Here is a 16,216-nt window from a genome sequence, read left to right as displayed (position 1 = left end):
TTCTGGAATTAAAGTAAACAATACATATGTCATCATTTGGAAGGTGTAAAGGAAATATAAATTTGGTCAGAATGCTTCTCCAATTTCCCAGCCTATGCACTCATGAGGAAAATAAACATTTTATATGACATTTCACAAGCGATGGCACACAGATTAATCATCCTAATACACAAATACTCTTTCTTAGAAAAAAGATCTGGAGGTGACCTTTAATCTTTGTTCTTCAAAGGCTTCCTACTGGAGTTTAAACTAAACCATATCTCGTGTGTGTGTGTGTTTATTTTAGAGTGAGAATTTGTGGGTTGCAGAATAATATTTGCATGTTGAATTTGTGCTGAGGAAACTCCTTTTTCTCCTGCTCACATTAAAAATTGTTATTCACAGCACATTCTGACCAAATTTTAGGATCCTTTTTTGGCAATGTGATAAACTGAAATTTAAACATATTTCAAACAACTGATCCATATAAATTCAGGCTCATCTCTCACCAAGACCTCATTATTTCCACCCCCATTTAATTTCAAGGTCTCAGCCTTGCTTGTCTGTTTCTGCCTATTATATTGTACCCCCAGGAATGATTTATAGTGATGTTCTTATATGTATGTGGGGAAGGGAGTAATATGATAGTACGGAGTTGCCACTAATCATCACTGTTTCATTGTTAAACTATATATTTTATTCACAGGCGCGCCATGTTGCAGTGAAGCATCTGCAGGGGAGGTAGGAAAAAAGTCACCTGAGCAGATGTTAAGCAACAGTAAGGAAGAGAATGTGAACAGCACTGAAAAGCCAAGACTCAAAGTGGAAAAAGAGCCTAAACAGACCGCAAAAGCTGGTCAGGCTTCCATCTCTTCATCGTCACCTTCTCCTTTCTCATCTTCCTTGGTTTCTTCTCTCCCCACCCATAGCTCCTTGCCTCTGCAGGGCTCTCAGTGTTCCATGGCCAAAACCTCCCAGCAACCTCCCATTGTTTACCTTCCCAAACTGATCTATGATATTGTCATCTCTGCGGACAGCACGGGGCTTCCCAAATCCTCCTCCCTCTTGCCTTACCATTCAGTAACGTGGACAAGCTCTTTTCGCCCTCTCATGAATAAAACGATGACCTCCACAGAGCAGTCCCTCTATTATCGCCAGTGGACAGTTCCCAAGCCAATCCACATGGACTACAACAATAGAAATGAAGGGAGGATGGACACTTTTCATCCCAGGAGGCTGCTACTGAATGGGCCACCCCAGGTATGTAATTACTTCTAATATCCCCTGTTGATAATTTCCCTGTCACCCTCTTAAGGAAAGTAAAAACAATTCCGTTGTAGGACAAAACTACCAAGCAGTCCTTGACTTAGTATAGTACTGGTTGTTTAATGACCCTCTGAATTAAGATTATGACTTCAAAAAAGTTACTTTATGAGCTGTCCTCAAAATTATGTCTGCTCTACCACCCCCATGATCAAGCAATTGCATTTCAGTTGCTGGCTCTCAATGATGACAAGTTGCTGCATTTCATGGTTATGTGATTGTGCTTTGGATGGTTTTCATCATTTTCCAGCAAGACATTTATTTAGTTATTTAGTTCAATTTGTATGCCGCCCAACTCCCTAAGGGCTCTGGGCGGCTCACAACCAAAGAGAACAAGATATACAGTATTAATATTAAAACATCTAAAAAGAGAAACAATTTAAAAAACAATCTAAAACCCACAATAAGACCCTATGTATCATTTATGGCCAGATATTGATGGTGCATCATCTAATAAATGGCCCCAGGCCTGCCGGAAAAGCCAGGTCTTTCTGGCTTTCTGGCAGGCCTGTAGAGTGGGGGGTAGTAGACATCTCAGGAGGTAGCTGGTTCCAGAGAGCCGGAGCCACTCCAGAGAAGGCTCTCCCTCACAGCTCCATCAGCCGACACTGTTTAGCTGATGGGACCCGGAGAAGACCAACCCTTGGTCACTGAAAACTATATGGTAGAAGGCGGTCTCAAAGTTAGTCTGGCCCTAAGCCATGTAGAGCTTTAAAGGAAATGACCAACACCTTGAATTACGGCCAGAAACTGATTGGAAGCCAGTCCAGCTCACAAAAGTTGGTGTAATGTGGGTGTACCTAGGTGCACACACAATAGCTTGCATGGCTGCATTGTGGACATACCCACTGGATAAGCTGGATTCAGACTTAAAATCCTGTGATTCATGTAATGGGCACTCTGACCTACTTAATGATGGTCATAAAATCGAGTTCAGTCATATGATGACTTATGAGCAGAATTTCAGGCTCAATTGTGGTCATAACCCTATCATAAATATGATTACCATCATTAGTCACCAGTTTATTATATAGTTCCATCATCAACCCAAAGGCTCTCAAGATGGCCTTAAAATACTGGAGCAGCCTGATGAATTGAAGTTATGGACTTTGAGGACATCAAATCAGGTTGTATAGGTTCAGCCTTCCACAATGAATTGCCCACCCCTGCTTTATATGTCCCAAAGATTCTTTTTACAAGAGACAACTGGCCTTTCTTGTTTTGCTTAAGACATTTTGCTTTTTATCTGAGAGGCTTCTTCAGCTCTTATTGGATTGGGGGGGGGGGGAATGGAAGGCTTTATATTCCTTGCAGACAGCTACTCATTTGCATCCTTTTAGGGAATTGTTGAGGCCAATTAGAGAATTGTTGAGTCCTCGGGGCCCTGAGCAGTACCAGCATCTCAAACTGAAGCACAAACAGTTCATGTAGTCTGCATTTTTTTCTGGAAATCCAATCCTACCCGTTACCATTCAAAGGTGTTCATCCCAAAGTGCATAGCTACATGCCTATGGATATTCTCAGTCATCCATGTCATGGTGGTCCCAAACGTGCTTTTTCAACAAAGGGCTGAACTTCCTTGCTTTTCTTTGAAGACATTTCACTTCTCATCCAAGAAGATTCGTCAACCCCTGCCTTATATATTTGCAGGTTGATATTCTGAGTGCAGTAATATGCGAGCTGTGAAAATCAGAAACTAAAGATCAATGGGAAAATTATACGCTCCTTCTCCTTCTTCTGAATTATAACTCCCAAAGTCTTTGGACCCGTTCAATTTTGTAAAAAAAAGATATTGACAAAACTGAACGGGTCCAAAGACGGGCTACAAGAATGGTGGAAGGTCTTAAGCATAAAACGTATCAGGAAAGACTTAATGAACTCAATCTGTATAGTCTGGAGGACAGAAGGAAAAGGGGGGACATGATCGAAACATTTAAATATGTTAAAGGGTTAAATAAGGTTCAGGAGGGAAGTGTTTTTAATAGGAAAGTGAACACAAGAACAAGGGGACACAATCTGAAGTTAGTTGGGGGAAAGATCAAAGGCAACATGAGAAAATATTATTTCACTGAAAGAGTAGTAGATCCTTGGAACAAACTTCCAGCAGACGTGGTTGGTAAATCCACAGTAACTGAATTTAAACATGCCTGGGATAAACATATATCCATCCTAAGATAAAATACAGAAAATAGTATAAGGGCAGACTAGATGGACCATGAGGTCTTTTTCTGCCGTCAGACTTCTATGTTTCTATGTTTCTAAAGCTATAAGGCTGTGCGTCATAGTAGGGCAGCACCTGTAGAATTGGAGGTTTCCAATTTACTTCAGATTAATTGGCAGTCATCATTTTTATTGGCGGATTCTAAAATACACTATTTGAACCAAACATTCTTTACTATTCTGATTTATGTGTTTCCAGATAGGAAAGACTGGTGCTTATCTACAGTTTCTTAGCATTTTATCTCGAATGTTGATTCGGCTGACAGAAGTGGATGTTTATGACGAAGAGGAGATCAATGTTGGTATGTCTCCCATGTTTATTCTTTGGGAAACAATATTTAATGTTATTTGATTTCCTTTTTCTTCATATTCTTTTTTTAAAAACATAGGAACGTTTTAATTCTTGTAAAATAAGGGAATGGTTGAAAAACATAGCTAAAATTGATTCTTGCTTAATAATTATTAAGCAGTCAGCTTTAGTGGCCTGCAGTACTGCATGTTACCCACTGGACCACCTTGGCTCTTATTTTATTTCAGCTGAGTAATTCAGTGTTCCAATACTAGAACTTCTGAAGGGTTCAAAATCCATTACCACTCTCCTTTCAAACAGGAGATGTGAACCACAAAGCTAATTTCTATCTGACTTTATTCTTTTGATGACAAAATTGTATGTTTTGTTTACAGCCATCAATCAGGTGGATGCTCTTCCTTCCACTGCAAGAGTAATGACCTATAGAAGGAGGACTATAAAAAAATTATTGTTATTAGTTTGAACTAATCAATATTTGCATTTCAGCAGGGACTGCCTTGTTATTGTAGTGAGATACAGGATGTTAAAAAGTCGTACATGCTGAACATTCCTAAAATAATTGATTCTTAAGTTGTAACTAGGCTGGATAGAGCTTGGAGTTGTTCATGCAAAAAGAGGGGGTTGGTCCCATTTTTCCTTCTACATTGAATACTTCATCATATAAGGATGAGTTTCTTCTGAAATCCATCTTACCACCTGTCTGTGTTTATATTTTTGGATTTTCTTTTTCTGGATAATACCACAGATCTGCAGGAAAATTCAGAACAATATTATCATCAGCCAGGAGATATGTGGCCTGAATTAGAAACATTTAAAAAGATGCCTTTTGATTATACAATCCACGACCCAAAATATGAAGATGCAAGTCTCGTTTGTTCAACAGTGCAAAAGACAAAGAGTGAAGGTCAGAATACCTGGTTCCTTTATTTGAGCCACTTTATTTTTGTACAAATTTTATAGAATAAAGTATTGCAGGAGAAATTGTCACTCAGAACCTTGTTTTACATTACAGTCTTGGGAAGAAATTTGGCAGGGTGGGATAGGAAACACCACTCAGTTTGGAAGGCAAACAGTTATTTGTATTTTGGATTAAATAATGGTTAGCTTCATTGACATCATTCACCTCTTGATAGTTCCTTTCCTAATCTGGCTTTGAGCATTGCACTCACACAGCTAATAGATGCTGTGTGTGAAAGTCTGGGACTAAGAAAGAAGGAAAATAGCCTGAAGTTTTTGTTCATAGTTACTACTGAACTACTAAACCATCCTTAATTACTTGCAACTAGCTAGTACTAACTGAACCTGACACTCATCTAAATAAAACTGCATTATTTGAGTTCAGTCTTGACAGTAGTACAGTGGTACCTCTACTTATGAACTTAATTAGTTCCATGACCAGATTCTTAAGTAGAAAGGTTTGTAAGAAAAAGCAATTTTTCCCATAGGAATCAATGTAAAAGCAAATTGCCCCGGAAGCGGAGTAAAGACGCTGAGACAGTATATGGATTAAATATAGGGTCACTTTATTAAATTAGCATAAATTTAAATAACGTAACTTTAGATAACGTCAATTTAAATAATTCCAATTCAACTGTAAACAAAGGACCTGCAGAGACCAAAAACTAACAGGGTGGAAATTCCTGTCAAAACCTCCCTGGGCAACTTATTGGACATAACTCCTTGCTGAACCAGGTGAAGGTAGCCACCTTCACCTGGATCCGAGCCACGCCCTTCAGCGTGTGGGAGGAGCTCACCCTTCAATCCCCGAGGGCAATTGGATCCGGTGAGTCCCATGGGCATCCTCTCTCCAATCCCCGAAGTTGTAACAACCTATAGGTCATGGAGAGAGGCGGTCCATCATCTTGAAAAGATGCCCAAAAGGAGCATGCACAGTTGCTCCTACTGCCCATTTCTGCCCTTAACCTGCCAAAACCCCAGTGACTAGAGGGAAGCCGAATTAATCAAATGATATCTACATAGCACCGCACCCCCTAACCAGTCCATCCCTACTGTCAGTGTGGAATAGGCGAAAAAACTGCCACCCCAATATGGGAAGCTGCAAAAAATTCCCCGAAGCGACCCCTTCCAGACACACTGTATGATAGCGGAGGGCAGGTGGGTGTTCGCTTCGGCATCCAGCAGGGGCATGGGGGAGGTCCTGTTCAGACCGCCCTTAAATAGGGTGGCCCAGGACCTCCCCCCTAAGCCCAGGAGGCAGCGTGCCACCTTGGTGCGCTGCCAAAAGCCGAACTTTCGGTTTCGCCGGAAACCGGAAGTTCGGAGCTCCACGGAGCTCTTGGCAGCATCCCCCGGCTCCGGGAGCAATTTCGGCTGGCGGTTAAAGCCGCTGGCCGTGCATTAATGTGTGCGATTGGGGAAACCACAGCGAGGGTGGAGGCCGTGTTTCCTCCCAGGAGATTCCTAGAGAGGCCCCACAGAGGATTTTCCCTGCCTTTTCCGGTTACAGTTTCAGAGGTTCAGGTTTGTAAGTGGAAAATGGTTCTTGAGAAAAGGCAAAAAAATCGGTTCTTATCTAGAAAAGTTTGTAAATAGAGGCGTTTGTAGGTAGAGGTACCACTGTATCTAGTATTTGGACTTGTTGGCTTGGAAGTCTTGAAATAATATTCTGAACCCCTCTGAAAAGTACCAGATTGTATAACTATTCAGAACTCTATTATAAAAAGGGCTTAGTAATAGCATTAACAGAAGGCAATATTTTGACAGAATGATTGACATCCCTCTACTCTCATAAGGAAAATCCATTTTTAATCTTGTCTTGGTTGTATAGTAGAGTTTTTCAGGGACAAATGAACAAAGATGTGCTCCTCCCTTGGTAATAGTGGATGCCCCTTTTAGCTGATACGGTCAAAATGCATTTGTGCAGATAGATCAACTAAGAGAAAACCAGAGGATCTGTACATGCGCCGCCAGACAACTCGGATGAGATTATCCAAATATGCTGCTTACAACACTTACCATCATTGTGAACAGTGTCATCAATATATGGGATTTAATCCCAGGTATCAGGTAAGATAAATAAAATCTGCAGTAAAAATCTTCATTACATTTCAAGCACTGCAGAAATTATTGAAATATTCATCAGATTTAAAAACTGGAAAGGGGCAAAGCACAGTCCTATGCAACATTATATTTATTGATCCATGTTCGTTTTTTAAAGATACATCATTATATCTTCTTTGCTAAATAATTTAAGAGTCAGCTTCACTAAATTAAATTACTTAGCAGTAATGTGGAAATTGAAGGGTTTTTTTTTCATCTTCACAATGTAAATCTGGACCAGATTTCCTGCTGGTATCCTCTTAAATTACTAATTCAGTTCAGCCCTGCCCAATTTTTTTTAAAATACTGTATCTTAGCAAGATTGGCTTGGTCCTGCCATCAACTGGACTCATGAAACAGAAAGCATTTCTAAATAAATCCCTAGATATATACCAGGAGCTAGGTTTTTTTAAAGAGCTCATGGCTCAACTCATTGCATACATTTTAAAATGCAGCAGATTCAGAACTGTATCTATTATGACACTTAGCTGAAGCTTGTTGATGATCCAATTTGTAGCTTAAATATCACCACTTTAAATAAGTGCATATTTCTGTATATACACTTGGATTATATACAGGGGTGTTGGAACATAAAAACCTGTATTAATGTTCACTGTATTTAAGATCAGGGATGGGTTTCTACCAGTGCGCTCCAGTAGTGGCCCACTGATGATGCAATTTTGGCGCGATGGCTCCGGTTCTGTCTTTGCCAGTCCCCACACACCACCATTTTTGTGTGTAATCTTTTGGTGATTTTTTGGCTCTTTGAGCATGTGTGGAAGTAAACTCATCCTTCTGAGCATGCGCGGAAATATAATCGCTCAAGTAGGTGCACAAGCGTGAGCGTAGCAAGAGCTTGCATGTGAAACATCACAATAATAATTTATTAGATTTGTATGCCGTCCCTGTCCGAAGACGCGGAGCGGCACAATGTGCATCGGTAGAAAAGTGATAAGAGGAACCCACCCCTGATTAAAATGTAGTTTGCTTTTTTTGCCACTGTTTTAATAGTCAACTGCGTATATCAATGTCAGAGTTGTCAAAAAGAGCAAACATATTACATTACACTTATATCCTTTACTGTTTTTTCAGCTTTATGAATCCACCTTGCATGCTTTTGCCTTTTCCTATTCAATGCTTGGAGAAGAAATTCAGCTACACTTCATTATCCCTAAATCAAAGGAGCACCATTTTGTCTTTAGCCACCCAGGAAGGCAGCTGGAAAGTATGAGATTGCCTCTTGTCACAGATCAGGTAGATAAAGAGCAATTTGCAAAACTCTTTGTTCTAGAGGATTAGGATTTAAAGTTATTGGACTCTGCTTTCCAGGTGATAGTATCCATGGATTGATTGATCTCCATATCCAGTAAGAAAACAGAATTAAACAGAGTTTTAAAATAGCATTTCCACATTTTTCATCATGTTTGGAAAGACATACGCTCTGGGTTTCTCTTAGACCAGTGTTTCCCAACCTTGGCAATTTGAAGATATTTGGACTTTAACTCCCAGAATTCCCCAGCCAGCGAATTCTGGGAGTTGAAGTCCAAATATCTTCAAATTGGCAAGGTTGGGAAACACTGTCTTAGACAGTGCAAGAACCCTATATTGCATCCATTAAAATGTCTTCGAAGCTCACTTTTCCTTTAAAATAATTCTTACAACAAATTACTTTTCTTAGCAAACAGAATGAACTAATATACTTTGACAGAAAAATCAGATCTGATTTTATTTAGGTTTTATCAAGTTACACACTTGGTTTATTGAACTCAGTACTCAGCTCTCTAAGGTTTTAGGCAGATATTTTCTGCCTTTCCTGTATCTGAGGATCCTATGCCTTCAACCTGAAAAGCATGTGCTCTGTCACTGACTCCTTTCCCATCCTTAAATTTACCATTATTAACTTTTTTAGCTAACTATAAAATAGTATATATGTATTTTTGTGTATGAATGTGTGTGCATGTATGCATGTATATGTGGGTACATACATACTTACATACATACATACATACATACATACATACATACATACATATGTCAAATACAGGCTAGGGGTAAAATGCTACTGTTTGGCCTGGTTCAAGTGTACCGGTAACGGCGGGTGCCAGTGCTTTGGAGAACTGGTAGCGACGGCAACGTGAGACTCTGTCCACCCACCGAACTGCACCATTTTCTTTTTAATCCTTTGTGCATGCACAGAGGGTAAAAAAAGTGTGCGTGCAAACAGACGGGGATGAAAAAGCACACGGAACTGGTAGGAGAGATCATTAGATTTCACCGCTGATATAGACCAATTATAGGAGGAACTCAGCTCTATTCCGCAATGGAAAGGTCTTCCGGAAACACGTTGAAAACATGTTAAAATTGTTGTTGCTCTTACAACAAGTTTCAGAGTTTACTGTTGTTGCCAGAAAGTTAGGGGACAGCTTCTACTGTATCTGTGTCTTTAGTTAATTGGCTAAGATATGAATGTGTAGATAATTGTGTAGTTATTAATTGTTTTAATGCAAAATAAACCAGGATGCTAGTATGTTCACTTATGGGTTCCATCCCCATATCTTGTATGTTTGTCTCATAGTGGCTGGTAGCAAATACAATTCCGTAGGCATTATCCTCTTTATTTTTTGTTTCAGTTCTCATTCTCACAAAGGAGAATTAGTCCCAATTATCACTTTCTAACTGAATAATTAATTCAACCAAGCTTTTCCCCCTTACCTAAACTATTTCTAATTTTTTCACTGTAAACTTTAGAAATAGTAGACATTTAGCTTGCTAGAGATTGGTGGAAATATGGGGCCATGTCACTTTCTTCCTTTACAGTTTCACATGGTTCTTTGTCTTCAAGTAGAATAATAGTGGTACTTTTTCATTTTCTTCCTCTTCTTTCTAGTCGTCTTCCTATACTATTTATAGGCTTTTATAAAAATTAGATTTACAATATGTTTTTTATGTAATATTATATCATACAAACTCCTAATTTTACAGAGCCAGGACTACATAAAGAGCCCTACTTTTACTCCTACGACAGGACGCCATGAACATGGACTTTTTAATCTTTATCATGCAATGGATGGAGCCAACCATTTGCATGTTTTGGTCGTCAAAGAGTATGAAATGGCAATATATAAAAAATATTGGCCCAATCACATCATGCTTGTTTTGCCAAGTATTTTCAACAGTGCAGGAGTGGGTAGGTACATGTTTTATTAGATATTTGTATGAATAAAACAAGGGTATCAACTGTAGTTGGCAACATTGATAAAATAATTAAAGCAGGAAGGGCAACTCTGGGGAATATATAATCTTGCTTGAGCTTCTTTTTTTATGTTCTCCAAAAACGCCCCATAATTATGCTGCTGATTTGTATAAAGTAGCCAAATAATCCTCTCTTTCCAGTGATGTAATCTCATCTTTTTTTCTACTGCAGCCCTAGGTAACTAGCATCAATAAATAAATAATATAGTTCTTGCCCACAAAAGGATTGAACTGCTCCTTGTATAAACAGTTCATTAATTGGTGAGGATCAACCTTAAGCTGATTATGTACCATCAAGTCAGTGTTGACTCTTAGTGAGTTCATGAATAAATTTTTCCCAAGATGATCTATCCTCAACCTTACCTTTTAGGTCTTCCAATAGTGGCGCCTGGTCCATTGCCATTGTAAATGAGTCCATCATCTTGGTGCTTTCAATCTAAAGCATCTTCCATTCCGTTCAGTATCAATAACAAATGAAGCCAAACAATTCTTATTTGTAGGCTTGGTGGCCATGATATTATAGCACACCGAATGAACAGATGTTATAAATATAGTTTTTTAAAAATTATGTTTGTGAATGATTGTATAATTTCAATTTAATGCACAACACACACAAGATTATTTTGATTTCGTTATTGTACAAATGAAGTCATATATAATAGATCCCATTGATGTATCTGTTACAAGACAGTAAACAACCATCTAAATATTTTGAGCAGCCCAAGAAAATTTTGATTGGGGGAGAAAAATCTTTTCATACAGCTAAAGACATTGAGCTCAAACGAAACTTCCACTTTCCCTTATTGGCAGCTCACTGCTTCTTTGGCTTGGTTGTAGGAGCTGCTCACTTCCTCATAAAAGAATTATCTTACCATAATTTGGAACTGGAACGAAACCGTCAGGAAGAACTTGGCATTAAGCCTCAAGATATTTGGCCCTTCATTGTCATCTCCGACGACTCCTGTGTGATGTGGAATGCTGTTGAAATTGATTGTTCTGGTGAGAGAAAAAGGTAAATGGCTATTTTTTTTGTGGTGGGGAAGACTCAGATATTTTGAAGTTAAATACCAGTATGGAATTGATGAGAGGGGATATTAAGAAAATATGAGGATCAAATCAAAACGGTAGAATTCAAGACAGAATGCAATGATTTTTTTTTAGAAAAAGTAGAACAAAGAACAACTAAAGCTCAAAAAGATCTTGAATATCAATTAATAAATTTAGAAATGGAAAAAAACACCTAATTTGATTTGAAATTATTTCCTGATCTCTTGCAGTGAATATACCTGGAGAGAAAAGAATATTTCCCTAAAGCAAATTCTTCAGCACATTGAATCAACTCCCAGTGTCATCCATTATGCCTTGATTGGCATGAGGAAATGGTCCAGTAAAACTAGGAGTGGAGATATCAAGGAGCCATTCTCATGTTGCCATGTGCATGACTTCATCATGCTGAATGTGGACCTGACCCAGAATGTTCAATATAACCAGAACAGGTGAGCCAAGTCTGATTAAGGGAGATGGTTCTTCCCAACCAGGTGCCGTATAAATTTGTCGAGATTACAGTTTCTAGCATTTGCAGCCAGCATAGCTAATAGTCCCAATGGTTGGGTAACTTTAAGGGCAGCTTTAATACATCCAGAGGACAACAGATTGGAAGAAACCGAGTTATACAGTGGTGTAGCTCATTTCATTATTTTTAAACGCTGAATCTCCTGCTCTTCCCAACAGATTTGTTTGTGATGATGTGGATTTCAATCTACGTGTCCACAGTGCAGGCTTGAGGATCTGCCGATTCAATCGATTTAGTGTCATGAAGAAACAAATAGCAGTAGGAGGGCAAAGGTCTTTTCATATCAAATCGAAGGTGAGACTTCAGGAATAGAGCATCTGCTAACTCCAAAGTTACACATAGATACTACAGCCAGAGGATTCTGAGATTAAGCAAATGGGGTGATCTAAACTGAGTTCCAATTTTAGGATCAGGTCTTGCCTCCAAAACGACAACATGATCCAGGTGAGCAGCAGTTTGGTGAAGGGAGTTTCTCTCAGCTCTTGCTCAAAGAGCAGGTGGCAGCTGTAGCTAGTTGTGTACTAGGTCCATCTATTCCTTTGTTTGGGAGGCTTTAGTCATGGACATTGGTTTGGGAGGCTTTAGTCATGGACACTGTCATGCCTTCTGCTGCACGAATCCCAGCGACCGGTTAGGTCCCGCAGAGTTGGCCTTCTCCGGGTCCCGTCGACTAAACAATGTTGTTTGGCAGGACCAAGGAGAAGAGCCTTCTCTGTGGTGGCCCCGACCCTCTGGAACCAGCTCCCCCTGGAGATTAGAACTGCCCCCACCCTCCTTGCCTTTCGTAAAGTTCTTAAGACCCATCTCTGCCGCCAGGCATGGGGAAACTGACACATCTCCCCCGGGCCTATACAGTTTATACATGGAATGTTTGTGTGTTTGTTTGCTTTTAATAATGGAGTTTTTAGTGTTTTTTAAATTATTAGATTTGTTCTTACATTGTTCTTGTTATTGTTGTGAGCCGCCCCGAGTCTACGGAGAGGGGCGGCATACAAATCTAATAAATAAATTAAATAAATAAATTGTTCTGGTCCAAGCTTAGTGCTTTTTTCAGTCAGATAAACACCACGCAAATGGCTAAAACATACAGTTTACATTTATTGTCTGGCATCCTGATAAACCAGTGGTTCTCAACTTGGGGGTTGGGACGGGACCCCTTCAGGAGTCAAACGACCATTTCACAGCGGTCGCATAAGACCGTGGAAAAAGACAAATTTCCCATGGTGTTAGGAACTAAAGCTTCTATACTGGCACCCTGGAACATATTTGTACAATCAGGCATTTACAATCAAGCATTTACAGTGGGGTGTCCCTCTGACCTTCCTACCAATCAGCTTAAAGCTGTGTTGGGAAGATTGGTGCTAGACCTATGGTTGGGGGGGGGGGGTCACCACAACCTGAGGAACTGTATTAAGGGGTCGTGGCATTATAAAGGTTGAGAACCAATGTCATAGACTTACATCTTCAACCTGAGGTTCTTTAGAAGAAGAAAAATTCATAATCTGTCCCATTATACATAGGTGAAAAGAGATTCATTTCTGCCATCTACAGGTTTTGTTTAAATGGTCCTTTGTAAGACTTTAAAATGGCTGTTTGAAAGAATGGCACAATTACTCAACTGCCTACGTTTAGTGCAATGGCCAATAAGAACACATAGATGAGGACATATGTCATGGACTGCATTACCCAGAGTGCAATCTGTTACTACATTCCCGAATACAATCTCTTAAAGAAACAGCTCGTAAACTGAGCTAAATATCCCTTTACTCTGTCAAAACAGACATTCATGGCTCAGTTGCCTTCTAATTGGACTATTGCAACACTCTGTTGCACAACTGTAGGTTCCGAATGCAGCGGCATGGGGCATAGGTGCAGCTCATTATGCCTATGTGACATCACTATTCTGCTCCCAATAGATTTCCAGGTGAGATTCAAGGTCCTGGTTACCAACTTTAAAGCCCGATGTGGCAAAAGACTGGGGACTTGCAGAACTGCCTTATTTCAAGAATATCTGCTCACAATGCTCAGGTTCCCTCTTTTGAAATTTGCCATCTCATGCAACCTAGAAGTATGTGTCTTTTTGGTTGCTGTCCCTCTGCTCTGGAATGATCTCATCTCCCTCCCCCTCACAGATATACACCAAACTCCAACTCTATTTGTCTTTAGAAAAACTGTTAAAACTTGCCTTTTGCGGTGGGGATTCAATTAAGTCAAGTCCCTTTTGGTTATCTAATTATCCTGATGATTTGGTCATCATTTTATATTTTGGATAGTTTTTTAAAAAAAATATTACATGGATTTTTTAAAAAAATATTATTTGTTTTTTGGCAAAGCACCCAAAGCCACATTGATTGAGCTGGGGAGCTCTATAAATCAATTAAAGTGTACCTGTGTTTTGGAACACCGTATCTTCAAGATCAGGTTGGATCCAATCCTGCAGGGCTTTGGTAATACACAGAAGGTCTTTTTAGAGGTTTTGGTTATTGTTTTGGTTTGGTTTATCCTTGGTGACCACTGTAAGTTTTTATTCTTTGTTGATATTATTTTTTATTGTTCTAACCGGATGTATAAGTCACAATTTTGAGATGAGTGATCAATCAATCAATCAATCAATCAATCAATCAATCATTTGTTTGTTTGTTTGTTCATTTATTTAATTATTTAATTAATTTGACTTCTATGCCACCCAATCCCGAAGGATTCAGGGCAGCTTACAACAATATAAAATATGTAAAATATAAAACAACAAAAACAATAAAAAGAAGTCAAATGTACAATCTAAAACTATAAATCCCTTACTAATACTCATAGTTAAACTATGCAGTCAGCATGCATGCATACCATTCATACAATATGGTCATTATAATTGTTTATTCATGGCTCCCAGGCCTGCCGACAAAGCCAGGTCTTCGTGGCCTTACAGAAGGCCAGTAGGGTAGGAGCAGTATGGACATTGGCAGGGAGTTGTTTCCATAGAGCCAGGGTGGCAACAGAGAAGGCCCTCCCCCACAGTCCCGCCAACCTGCATTGTTTGGTTGACGGGACCTGGACGAGGCCAATTCTGTGTGCTCTTAATGGTCTCTGGGAAGTATTCGGCAAGAGACGGTCCCGTAAATAGTCTGTCCCTGAGCTATATAGGGCTTTATAGGTAATAACCAATACCTTGAATTATGCCTGGAGACTAATAGGAAGCCAGTGCAGCTCACGTAGCATAGGTGTTATATGGGTGTACTGAGGTACACCCATGACAGCTCATGCAGCTGCATTCTGGACAATTTGGAGTCTCCAAATGGTCTTCAAGGGTAGCCCCACGTAGAGCGTGTTGCAATAATCAAGACGGGAGGTGATGAGGGCCTGAGTGACTGTGCATAGAGCTTCTGGGTCCAGATAGGGCTGCAACTGGTAAATCAGGCGATCCTGGACAAAGGTCCCCCTGGGCACAGCTGAGAGGTGGTGATTAGTGATGGGCGAACCCAACTGTGTTCGGGTTTGGCAAGTGCGGACGAACTTTATGCAAAATTGGGCCAAACCCGAACCTGAACGTGGAATCCCTCCCACAAAGAGATTCTGGGGGCTGAGCTTTGACGTCACCGGCACGTTGCTAAGGATGCCAAGATGATCACTTCCTGGATTCCATGGAATCCAGGAAGTGATAACCTTGGCATCCTTAGCAATCTGCCGGTGACATCAAAGCTCTGAATGCCAAACACGACCCCGAACTTTGCCCGAAATTTTGGGTTCGTGTTCGGCATACCGAACACCGCAAAATTCAGTACGGACCCGAATTGTGCGAGTTTGGTTCGCCCATCACTAGTGGTGATCAAGGCTCAGCTGTGGGTCTTTAAAAATATTGTTTTGTTTATTTTGGAAGCAAGTGGTCAAAAGGCCCAGACAATCACAATCATGATGTCAGTGTGATAGCTAAGCTCTCAGTACACTTCCGAAAATGTGTGTTTGTGTGTCTTCATATTTCTATCTATGTGCATGTTCACATACATATTCTTAAATATGTGAGACATCTCAAAATTTTTCTCTCTTGGTCAGTTATATAATTGTATTGTTGTATGTGATTTTGTTCAGCTGCATGTATTTTTTTAACCTTATTTCCAAAAGCCACTGCTTAAAAAAGAAAATTGCTGTCACAGTCATTGTTTTCTTTTCAGATGTCAGATAATTTAATGAGTATTGGTCCAGCTCAATATATATGTGCCCCTGACAGCAAACATACATTCTTGGCAGCTCCTGCTCAGTTATTGCTTGAAAAATACCTTCAATATCACAGCTATCGCTTCTTCCCTCTCTCACTGAGGAATTACAACCAGCCAGTGCTCTCTGTGGATTGTTACCTTAATTTAGGATCACAGGTAATCAACTTATGTATTAATTAAAATACTGTATATAAACATAAAAACAAAATATATGCATGCACTGGAGAAAGCAATTATGCTTAGATGAATTCGAAATAAAAAGAAACCAAGCTGTCAAAGAACACAGTGGCT

General features: G+C 39.8%; 1 protein-coding gene across 1 annotated transcript in view; it reads left to right on the top strand.

Moving 5' to 3' along the window:
- GREB1 (growth regulating estrogen receptor binding 1) overlaps positions 1-16,216 on the top strand; it is a 93,932-nt gene that overhangs the window by 71,898 nt on the left and 5,818 nt on the right. The window contains exons 22-31 of the mRNA XM_070732891.1: positions 686-1,239; positions 3,722-3,824; positions 4,578-4,736; positions 6,717-6,859; positions 7,985-8,146; positions 9,875-10,079; positions 10,982-11,156; positions 11,422-11,640; positions 11,876-12,011; positions 15,881-16,081. Of these exons, the coding sequence (XP_070588992.1) occupies positions 686-1,239; positions 3,722-3,824; positions 4,578-4,736; positions 6,717-6,859; positions 7,985-8,146; positions 9,875-10,079; positions 10,982-11,156; positions 11,422-11,640; positions 11,876-12,011; positions 15,881-16,081 (2,057 nt within the window). The remainder of the gene's footprint in view (positions 1-685; positions 1,240-3,721; positions 3,825-4,577; positions 4,737-6,716; positions 6,860-7,984; positions 8,147-9,874; positions 10,080-10,981; positions 11,157-11,421; positions 11,641-11,875; positions 12,012-15,880; positions 16,082-16,216) is intronic.

This window comes from Erythrolamprus reginae, chromosome 1 (genome assembly GCF_031021105.1).
Source record: "Erythrolamprus reginae isolate rEryReg1 chromosome 1, rEryReg1.hap1, whole genome shotgun sequence".
NCBI classification, from domain to species: Eukaryota; Metazoa; Chordata; class Lepidosauria; order Squamata; family Dipsadidae; genus Erythrolamprus; species Erythrolamprus reginae.
The sequence above is the reverse complement of the archived record's forward strand: the minus strand, read 5'-3'. Positions and strand labels throughout refer to the sequence as shown.